Source organism: Miscanthus floridulus, chromosome 6 (assembly GCF_019320115.1).
Source record: "Miscanthus floridulus cultivar M001 chromosome 6, ASM1932011v1, whole genome shotgun sequence".
In the NCBI taxonomy this organism is placed as follows: domain Eukaryota; kingdom Viridiplantae; phylum Streptophyta; class Magnoliopsida; order Poales; family Poaceae; genus Miscanthus; species Miscanthus floridulus.
In genome coordinates this window covers 72923170-72934841 of record NC_089585.1, presented here as the reverse complement: position 1 = coordinate 72934841, position 11672 = coordinate 72923170, and the positions used below count along the sequence as shown (strand labels likewise).

The 11672-nt window shown below is 42.9% G+C and overlaps 1 protein-coding gene and 1 pseudogene across 1 annotated transcript; one reads left to right on the top strand and one right to left on the bottom strand.

Annotated features, from left to right (window-relative positions):
* Positions 1-1290: 1290 nt before the first annotated feature.
* Positions 1291-4124, bottom strand: LOC136456138 (rust resistance kinase Lr10-like). Its single transcript, XM_066455920.1, has 3 exons — positions 2990-4124; positions 2682-2854; positions 1291-2579 (listed from the first exon to the last, which is right to left on the bottom strand). The coding sequence occupies exons 1-3, from the start codon at positions 3985-3987 to the stop codon at positions 1489-1491; spliced, it is 2262 nt and encodes a 753-aa protein (XP_066312017.1). The 5' UTR covers positions 3988-4124; the 3' UTR covers positions 1291-1488.
* A 194-nt stretch (positions 4125-4318) lies between these two features.
* Positions 4319-8974, top strand: LOC136456139 (rust resistance kinase Lr10-like; annotated as a pseudogene).
* The last annotated feature ends 2698 nt before the right edge of the window (positions 8975-11672 follow it).

Below are 11672 nucleotides of genomic sequence, written 5' to 3'. Positions count from 1 at the left end.
GCAATTACCATCACGTTTTTAGATACGAATATGTCTTGTCATAGAGACACGTGTGTGCCGCACTGCATGGCCACTAGTATAAACAAAATATAAATAAAAGTAAACACCAGTACCACATATAATTAATTAACTCAGTCTTATTGTTGGTAGACTGCAATATGTGTTGTCACCATTCTGTCATTCCGTGGATGTGCATGATTCGTCATGGCAATCAGGTGCAGAGATTTTAGTGGTACAGTATTGCCAATTATAAGTAGAACAAAGATTTTTGCCCAGGTAGTCAAGGTGACCTTTTCCATCATTAGACAAAAAGACTTTTGTCCAGCTTCTATCTAAAGCTTAACATAGTAAGAGTTTATGTTGGGGTTACCAGCTCTCAGAGTAAAGCAAAACGGCACTAGCCATGCGGACTCGACTCCTACCTCAACCAGATTAAAGAAAACACTCAGCATGAAACTTCCTAGTCCTAGCGAAAGCTTAACATGATCTAACGAAGCATACTCGACTCCTACCTCTTTGATTCCTTCTCCTTGAGTGCCACCTTCCACTGTCGCCTTGGGTAATTGGGTCCTCGACCATCTTATTTCTAGTTTTTTCCACTAACGGTCTAACGCCCATAAAACTACTGCCCAACAGAACACAACATGCATAGTAGATGGAGATTAGATGGAAACTACTTGGCCTTTTTCAAATAGTTTCAGTAGTCTGCAGTTGCCCCGGACCGACGGACTGAGTTGCAAGTGGTCTAAGTGTCAGAACACAACATGGAAGAAGTTTAATAGGAAAATGGAGTAACTCTGGCTGACAATTTAAGATTAAATTATGTTTCCTTTTAACAACATTGTTTCGGTTTCTATTACAATTCTATAGATTAGTTGGCACATAGGACGACAATGTATATTACTGGCTTTGTATACCATTGAGCAGAGTCAACTGCAATAAAACATATTCTCATCAATGTAATTGCTACTGCTGCTACAATTCAACATTCATTTCAAGCTTCACCACAAGAATCAAATATGGCATGGACACCTCTCTGGTCTCCACCTTCTGTCACTGTAATTATTGGCATGGATGAAGCCGGCATATTCAGAATTCAGCCATTCACAAATCACCAACGATGCTTCTACTCTGTTGCTGGTTCACTGCATTTTCCAGTAACCATCCCAATCTCAGGCAAATACAATTTGCCAATCTTCTTATCAGAAAAACACATGTCTTGCTTTCTGGAAAAATATTACATCCGAACATGATATAACATTTGCCAATCTTCTTATCAGAAAAAACAGCTGTCAATCAAACTCCATCTTAAGCTATACATGTTTTCTCATAAACGTTTACAGGAATCAGAAAACCATGTACCATAAAACTTATTGGACTATCATGAAAATGCTTAACAGGATACACACATAACGGGCTATCTCAGGTTTCACAAGCTAATGTTTGCTCACCTTATCTACTACCTAAGCACAAAGATATGTAAATATTTCAATCATCTTCCTCCTCGATTGCATTCAGCTCTGACATGAAATGGTAAGAATCTGTATCAACCATATGATCATCGCAGAAGAATGGCCTAGAAGGCATTTGCAGGCCATCAGTGCCACACTCAAGCATATCTATAACTTCACTCATGGTCGGACGATCCTGCGGCTTCATCTGAATGCACCGTAGCCCAACAATGCACAACTTCCTCTCCAACTCATGCATGTCCGCCACAACAGATATCTCACCAACTTCTTGTGCGGCTAGACGGTCATAAACCCAAGCAGGGTAGTATGCTCGACTTGAGTTGGCTGCATTTTGGTCTGCATTCCTTCGCCCTCCAGCCATCTCCAGCAGTAGCATACCAAAGCTATAAACATCAGATTTGCTTGATATGGCACCAAAGCTACGAGATACCATTTCAGGAGCTATGTACCCAATAGTTCCCCGCATGGCGCTCGCTGGCACAAAGCTCTTGTCTCTCGGGTACAACTTGGCGAGGCCAAAGTCTGCAACTTTTGGAACAAAATTGCTGTCAAGAAGGATGTTGTGTGGCTTGATGTCAAAGTGAAGGATCTGCATATCACAACCCAGATGCAAATAGTTGATTCCCCTTGCAATGCCCAAAGCAATTTCATTGAGCTTATCCCAAGAGAAACTTCTCTCAGCTGAGAATATGTACTTGTCAAGAGAACCATTGGGCATGTACTCATAGACCAGTGCCCTCCTCATTTCCTCTGCACAGAAGCCCACAAGACGAACCACGTTGACGTGGTGGATCCTACCGATGGTGGAGACCTCGCTGATGAACTCGTCCCCATTGCAGTTGGAGCCTCCCAGCATCTTGATGGCTACATGCACATCGCCTAGGAGTAGCACACCCTTGTATACGGATCCATATCCTCCTTGACCTAGCTTGTCTCTAAAATGGTTAGTGATTGCAGTGATGTCCGTGTAGGCAAACCTAATCGGACCAAGCATTTGTTGCATCTGGAGGAACTTCTCGACTGCATCAATCGTTATCCTTGTTTTCCAGTACTTGTAGGCAAGGAATGTGAATACTACCAGTGCTGGGAGTACAAGCCTGCATAATACTACATAAAAAAGTTGAAACAAATATAAAGTTAGACAACATAAGCAGGTTAATGAAAACGGTAGCTAATATGATTAGAAAGAAGTAGGCCCACCCCACGTACCAAAATATAACTTGGCCACACTTATAGCAGGCACTATGACTATCACAACCCACTCGAACATATGATTTGGGGTATAGTATGAGTATACACATTGTACGAAATGAAATTCACTCCAGAAGAAAGCACGGGTCCAATTCAGGATGCTTGTGCCAAATAATTGCTCATGGAAGTAGCTGCAAGACACCGTTATAAAGAAAGGAATTAAAGAAGGAAGCATACAGTTTTGGATAACTATATGATATATATTACAAAGGAAACGAGACAACAAGATATATCGGTTTCATACTCGATGCAGAACACAGGCTCACCTGGTTGAACTATTTCGGCATCTTTTGAATATCCAAGAAGCATTCCAGCCTGAATAATAATCCTCAGGAAATCGAACAGAAAATCCCTTCCTTACATATTCTATGATATTTGTATAATTGGCATTCTCTAACGGGTACTCAAACGGGTACTCCGTACGCCAGCTACCTCTATCAACAAAGGGGATCATGGCTAAGTATCCACAAGAAGGTTCAAGAGATCTGACTATACAACCATTGTAATGACCGTTAACCATGACATAAACAAAGGAATTGTTCGCACTCAGGCAATTGACGGGCTTGTACCTGCTACTATTTGTTATTGACTTTGAACAATTAATGAAGCATGCCCAATTATCGGTATAATCAGTGCCTAAATCAAAATGGAAATGCAAACCACCTGTCCAGTACGATCCCTCATAAGTGTAAGGAAGCTGGTCCCAGCGAGGAAGAGGGCAACTGCTGTGCATATCCAAGTTGGCGTCCACAACCCAGAAGGTCGAATCAGTATAGTTGATGCTGGTGACAAAATATGTCCCCGTGTTGATGCGAATTGTGGATTTGCCGTGGATACAGACCAGCTCGTATGCTTTTACACCGCACTCAGGTGGATCGCCTGGCCTACGGAAAGGGTAGGATATGTTGTGAAGATCACCACAGGAGAAAGGAGGACACTGACCTTGGCCCCCAGCATCTGTAGCCCGAACTGCAGCCACGGAAATAAAGACAAGTAAAGCTTGCCAGACAGCAGAAGGATGAAGAAATGCTGCACACGAGTTCGCCATGAGAGATTTTAGATGCAGGAATGCTAGATAGGATGTTAATGGGTTATGGACAGGCTGAGAAGGACGCTTAGTTATTTGATTGAGAACAGCAGGCCTGACATGACTGGGATGTGTTTTTGACTTGGACCAGATACTTTCCAAGTCAAATAACAGCAGGTCTTCTTTCCACGAGAAAACAGTGGGCTGTATGGAAACTTGGAATTTCTCCTCAGCCATACAATTGTCTTTACTAATTTAACTGCACAGACTTATTTAAAAACTTCCGCGTCTTCCTCTTTTTCTCAGTTACTATTGATATGGAAGCTTGAGTGGATTTCTTATCATAGCTCTGCTGCTGTGTCCAGCATGTCTGTTCAGCAAACATGGTCCAGAGATCAGGTACCCTTTCATATCGAGAACGATAATAATGTGGATGACCAGACGATAATGACAATTTTCTGATAAAAAAAAATCTAAATGGCAAAGAATCTGACACGCCAGAGCATGAAACTAGCAAAGCCCTGGTTCGCCCACCAGCTGTGATCTGCAGTCACGGAAATAAAGTCAAGAAAAAGCTTTAGTTAGTTATTTAAGCACAGCAGGCCCGGCATGATTTGAGATGCCTTTTGACTTGGACAAAACTTCCTTCTTTCCAAGTCTTCAACAAAGACAGGACTGAGCAGCGTTGACTCTGAGTCAACTTGAGCACACGGAAGTTTCATGGAAACTTAGAGCATCTTATTTGCTTCCACCTCCTCAACCTCTTCTTCCTTCTCTCAGTTACTACAGTTATGAGTTTGAGTTGGACGTCCTCCACTCCACATCGACATAACCACCACTCCAGAAGTTCCTCCGATCCTCTTCCGCATGCTCTTGTTTCATAGCTCTGCTGAAAAAAGAAACAAACAAAAAGAGAGAGATGACTGAATTTCATGTAATAGCCCTGTTGTTGTGTCTTCTCATAGATGGAGTGTACGGGGCCATGGCTTGGGCTGATGCCGACTTCTTCAGCAACTGCCCACCATCTCGGTGCAGCAAACATGGTCCGGAGATCAGGTACCCTTTCCGGCTCGAATCCAGCAATACCTCATCATTATGCGGAGCACCGTGCATGAAGCTAGGATGCTCCGGTGACGACACCATTCTGGTTCTCCCAGCAGCCGTTATCCAGTACAAAGTGACCGCCATAGACTACAAGAGTGGTACCCTCACGATCGCCCCGCGTGTGGAAGACTCGTCTTCCTCCTGCAAGCAGAAGCTCATGTCCGCGTCCCTACCTCGCAGCATTATCAAATGTGAGGACCCGGACCCCTGCTCACTGCTATGCGATCGTGGATATGCAACGATAGTAAGCTGCTTAAGAGAGTTCACACCAAGTAATCTTGCTGCTAATTACATCTTCGGACCAATCTCGTGCCTTGGCAGCGCATCCCACTTCTCCTATTTGGTGGCTGATTATGCACCCATGTCTGTGCTTCCATTAGATTGCAAGGTTGTGCCTGATACCTACTTTCTGATGATGGACACTCACAATGACGATTCAACATTCAAGGAGCGAGCAGAAACAATACTGAATTTCTCAGGGTCGAGAACAATCCATTGGTATTATTATAGAAGTGTTGATGGCAGTGACATCATAAACAACTGCACACTGTGTGAACGAGGTGGGCGACGCTGTGGGTTCAGACCAGACAGGAATCAAACCTTCTGCATGAATCACGGTATTATCTCTAATTGGACAAAACCATACAGCCACATGGTTCAATCTTTTTTTTTCTTTTTTTTAAGGAGCACCACATAGTCCTATCGTTTCTTACATTACAACTCCTTACATTATTCATTTACGTCTATTCAAATGCTACTATGCAATTCTTTGATGTTTCGTAGATAATTGTCAGCTTATTTTACAGAGTAGTACTGCAGCTCATTTGTTGGGGAGCCTCACCCAAGCAAACTAATGCCAACCAATCTAATCAAAATCACAAAAGAGATAAATTATAAACATGCACTTGATATACAAGTAGTCAGACCCATTTTTACAAGCATTTTAACACCCTAACCCTTCACTACATGTAGTACGTTGGGCACTACTGCCAAAAATACCCATATAACGATGTTTCAAATAATTAATTAATGGAAAGGGAAACAAATAAGGAATTAAATTGGTAAAGCAGAATGTAAAATAAATACAGAACACACTTGTAACTATGTGATAATTATGACAATGCAGTTTCAAAATTAGATGACTAGAATAGAGGATAATGGCAATTCACATGATCGCCTCATCTTCCTTTGCACTGCCCGTAAGCTCAAGAAGCGTGGAAGGTTTTTCGGACCGGGAGCAATTCAGTGCAGCCCAACAGATTTTACACTAAAATTTTGACACCATAGCTAAATGGTGGTAAGCTACGGTGAGGACCATACCCAAAGACCAAAAAACGCACTTGTAACACTTGGTGGAACGTCTGGAAAGAGTGAAACATAAGAATTTTTAACAATGAGCTCCAAACGGAGCAACAGGTTACTAATAAAGTCTGAGAGGATTTAGCATTGAGAAGGATAGCATTTGCTTGGACTTTGTAAAGGCCTTACCATTTCTGCTTCTTGGCACTCTATCTCCTCTCTTGTGTACTGGCAGGCTGGGGAGCCTATCAGGTGCCCCTTTGACACTCTTGTAATTAACTCTATTTGCTTTCTTCATAATTGAAAGGCAGAGCTCCTATCATTGCTTTCATATACAATTGGTGGCAAAAACTTTTACATGCAAAATTTACTGTACTATTGTTGAGCATTTTCATAAGGATAAAAAAATGCATAACTGAGATAAAATAAAAGCAAAGCAACACCTCCAATACAACATATACTATTGAAATTACCAGATAAATGGAATTTATCTAGGCTGGGAGTTCAGAACACATGTTACTTGGCAACTGAGCTAGGATTGTTTGGGTCTATCACCTTTGCTTTATCATCTTGACACTGAGATTATATATTTGCATCATACAAGATCCTAGCAGACATCCTTCCTTGTCCGTATGATAGAGCAGCAGTAGTAGTCTAGTAGAGGCTGCAACCAAAATAGCTGCAAATTTCAATGATGTGTGCTCCTGAAAAAGGGAGATGAATTTGAAGGGGTAATTTGTCTGAAGAAAGAAAATCGACAGAAACACTTGAGAAAACAAATTGATGTGTAATACTGCTGAAAGTGAATGCAACGAAAGCACAAAGTGGTATGCTAGCAAGATAATAACTGCCTATAAGGTGGGCAATGGAAGGGATAATAGCAGAAAAGAACAGACACTGCATAAAGCAAATGAATAAAGAACCAATGTGAAATTGGTTGTCTGTAGCAAACCAGGTAGTTCTGAAGAGAGATTGCATGCTGGATGCAGCTTACAGTTGGCTGGGGCAAAACGGTACAACCTGGGTTAATCACCAGAGATGGCACCACAAACTTGCCTCTGATATTTGCATTTTCTCTTAAGGAACCTTGCTTGTGATCAAACATGCTTAGAAACATGTAAGGAGCATTACTCTTTTACATTATATCCATGCAAATACAGTATGTTGATTCTTAAAAAAACAGAACTTTTATTGTACACGCTGTACGCGGGGTCACATCATGCAGCTAATTGTACTAAAGTATTGGATCTTACCTTTTCTTTCTCAACAAATCATCATTTCATACTAAACCATCGATAGAGACTTATTTTTCTTGTTTGCTGTTCGCAGGTTCACATGTCAAGGTAATTGCAGGTACTGCTGCTAATCAAACATTCCTTTTATCCAAAATAAAAAGGGATATTCATTACACATAAATTCTTATCTTTCTCAACTATGGCTCTTAACATTATCCCAGAACCATTAACAACACCAAGTGGTGCCTTCCTATCGAGACTCAGTTAATGATTTCCTGTTCTCTGCTTGCCAGCTACATCATCGGTTGCCACAATAGTGGTTCTTCTGTCGATTGTGGCCACTGGACTCTATCTTTCACTTAAGACAAGATATAATGAGGAGATACACTTGAAGGTCGAAATGTTTCTCAAGACATATGGCACATCAAAACCCACAAGGTACAGTTTCTCTGAAGTTAAGAAGATAACAAGGCGATTTAAGGAAAAAGTAGGCCAGGGTGGATTTGGGAGTGTATACAAAGGCAAGCTACCAAATGGAGTGCCTGTGGCAGTCAAAATGCTAGAGAACTCTACAGGAGAGGGAGAAGAATTCATCAATGAAGTTGCAACCATAGGACTAATCCACCATGCAAATATTGTGCGTCTCCTGGGTTTTTGCTCTGAAGGAACAAGGCGTGCCCTTATTTATGAATACATGCCTAATGAGTCACTGGAAAAATATATATTCTCACGTGATTCTAGTATTTTCCAGGAACTACTAGTGCCAAAGAAAATGATAGATATTGCTTTAGGTATTGCTCGAGGAATGGAATACCTACATCAAGGATGCAATAAACGCATCCTCCACTTTGACATCAAACCGCACAACATCTTGCTAGACTTTAACTTCAATCCAAAGATCTCAGACTTTGGCCTAGCAAAACTGTGTGCAAGAGATCAAAGCATCGTTACCTTGACAGCAGCAAGAGGCACTATGGGATATATTGCACCAGAGTTATACTCTCGGAATTTTGGTGGGGTATCCTACAAGTCGGATGTTTACAGTTTTGGCATGCTGGTGTTAGAAATGGTAAGTGGAAGGAGGAACTCAGACCCAAGCGTTGATAGCCAAAATGAAGTTTACCTCCCAGTGTGGATCTTTGAGAGAGTAATCACTGGGCAGGACTTGGTACTTTCTAGGGAAATGACTGGAGGAGAGAAAGAAAAGGTGAGACAGCTAGCCATGGTGGCCCTATGGTGCATTCAGTGGAACCCAAAAAATCGACCCTCAATGACAAAAGTGGTGAACATGTTAACAGGGAGGTTGGAGAATCTGCAGATGCCCCCAAAGCCTTTCGTCTAATCTGAATTCTGAAAGTCATCCAGTGTCATAAAAAATATATTGGAGAATACATTGTCATTATGTACTGAATATTCGAGACAAACTTAGCTTCTGCTGTGTTGTAGAGTAGTCCATAGTGCCTGCATGAAAATGTATTTGAGTTTTTCCACCGTATCTGTATCTGATGAATTAATAGTAACTTGTCGGCTTGTCACCATGTAGTGCTACTTATCTGCAACGCATCAAATTTAAGGTGGACTTGGCTTGTGTGTAATAGTTTAAAGGGTCCTGTTGCTTCAATTCCTAATGATCTTGCCATGATTTAGTTCCATCCTATTCTGCCCTTTCTGTAGTACATATTCTTTTTCCAACTCAATGAGACAAAAAATCAAAATAAGTTGAGATAAAAATTCAAAATAAGCTGGACAAAAATTCCTAATGATCTACGATGGGTGGGCATGGGTCTGAGCACATCTATTACTTGAGATTTTGCAAAGCAATAACAAGACAAAAGGAAAAAGGTAATAGTAACTCGTTACCTTTGCCATTGCCATGGAGGATTCTGGATCTCGAATCACTAAGCTGCCGCTAGCGTCCGTTGCAGGAGCAAAGAGACCGGTGAGCGAGCCAGGGCATCACGGTGTAGAATGGCATGGAGGCGACAAAGGCGCAACCGCGCAAGAAGTACATGAAATTTCCTATTGAAAGCTTGGTGAGTTTCAGCATTGGTTGACTGCATGATGAGATAGCTGCTCGACGGCGGCCGCTGCCTGAGCACCAGTCGGTGGGTAGAAGATGTGGGTATTTTTTTCATTAGACAAAGACTTCTATCGAAAGGTTATAACATAGTACCGGAGTTTATGGCTTCTCACAATATTCGACCTGTTCGCTGGTCGGTTTCTGGACTGGTTTGGACTGATTAGTGCTGGTTTATTGTGAGAGAAAAATATTATTGACTGATTGGTTTAGGCTGGCTGAAACCAACAAGCGAACAGGCTGAATGAAGCAAAACGGCACCGCCTTGTGGACTCGACTCCTACCTCAACCAGATTAAAAGCAAAGTCTCCTTAAAAGCAATCTCTAGTCCTCTACAAAGCACACCCATCCACCGCCGTGGAAACAAAGTAGAGTAACATCTTAAAATGGACCACAGCTAACTGTCCCAACACCGTTAGGATCCTATCCACCTGTTTAATTCCTTCTCCTTGAACGCCACCTTCCACTGTCACCTTCTCCCACCATCTTGTTTCTAGTTTTCCACTAACGCCCATAAAACTCCTGCCCAGCAGAACAAGCAAGTGCCCTGTAACACCCTAGGTGTTTGGCTTCCACAAAAATTGCATTTCATTTCATAAACATGTGCATCATCTATCTCATCATGTCATTGTTACTGAAACATACATATGCAACATTCACAATTATGTTTGTTTCATACTGGATTGCTTGTGAATAGTAGTAATGCAACAGGTGAATGCAACATGAGTTTCTCATACCTTGAAACATGGCAACATGGTAGTAATATGACAAGTTTAAAATAACAACAAAGTCATGAAACATGTGAAACATGGAATTGCAACATTAGAGTGAAATTGATTGTTTTGTTGCTTCATCACATGTGGTCATTAGAAGTTGGTGTAGCACTTGTGTAAAGTGGTTAATTAGGGTCTAATACACCTTAACTACACTTAGGGTAATTGATAGGACATTGTTCATGTGGACCAAAATGACCAAATTGCCCTCTAGGGGAGGTTTGACTTTGAATGACTCATAGAGTGACTCGGTTTGACTGATTCAAAAGTCCAATCTAGAGACCTTGCATGGCTGTGCACCCTTTACCAAAGTTGTAGCCAATTTATCAAGGAACAAAAGTTGTTTTATGATCAACTCATGAAAATGGCTAGAACATGTTCAAACAAGGCCCACAAGTCATATTTCCCTGCTAATTTCTTACTTAAAAATTTTTCTAAGTCATAGATGCCATTCCAGTTGGATCGAGCCCACTTTGGCTTGATACAACTCAGGATCCATGGAGAATTAGCTGTTGATTTCTAAATCAAAGTTGTAGCCCTACCATAGCTCTACAACTTTTGTATACATTACTTCCACTAACTCGTCACGGTTTAAGAGATCCAACACTGTTAATTTCGCCTGTCAGTCGTCGTCATGGAACACTGAATCAAAGTTTCAGAAAACCTTCAGTTAGCGCCGTGGTCGGCCGTTTCAAAGTCCGACCACCGCGTGGCGTACATGCTCTGCCAGCGTCTCCACGTCGCGTGTCCGTGCTCCTGATGAAAGCCAGCGCCTCACCACTCGCTCTTCATCTCGCTAGTTCACTCTCTGCCATCTCCTTCCTCCGTGAGCGCGGCGACCGGGACGCCGTGGCAGCCGCTGAGCCAAAATCCCCCTCAACCGAGCGCCTTGGTCTGATTCATTAGAGCCACAGCACCACCATGAGCTCCTCCACATCCGCGACCACACCGTCATCGCGTTTTTGCCTCAGGTAGAGCTCACCGTGAGTGCGGCTCCACCGGGTCGCCATGACCGCCGCCGGCCGAGCTCGCACACGGTTGTGCCGCTCGAGCCCCTTGCTGTCTCATCTTTTCCTTGCTCTGGGTCCTGGGTGTGATGCTAATGCTCGTAGGGTCACCCACTAGGGCCGTGACGCTGTCGCCTCGCTAGAGCCAGCCAACCAGTGGCCGTGATGCCGTCGCCTCGCTGGAGCCGGCCAACCAGTGGCCGTGCGCCGCCATGGCCGTCGTCACTTCCTTTAGCCGTGGAAATAGCTACAATTGAGGGTGTCCCTAGATGCGCATGGGTGAGGCGAACACATTGGCACCGATGGCCTCGCCGGAGCTACCACCGGCGACGAGCTACGCCGTCGTCTTTCCTTCCTCCCCTGTCTGTCTCTCTGTCATGCGGGACCCGCACGTCAGTCGCTGAGCTGAGGCGGGAGCCTGACCTAG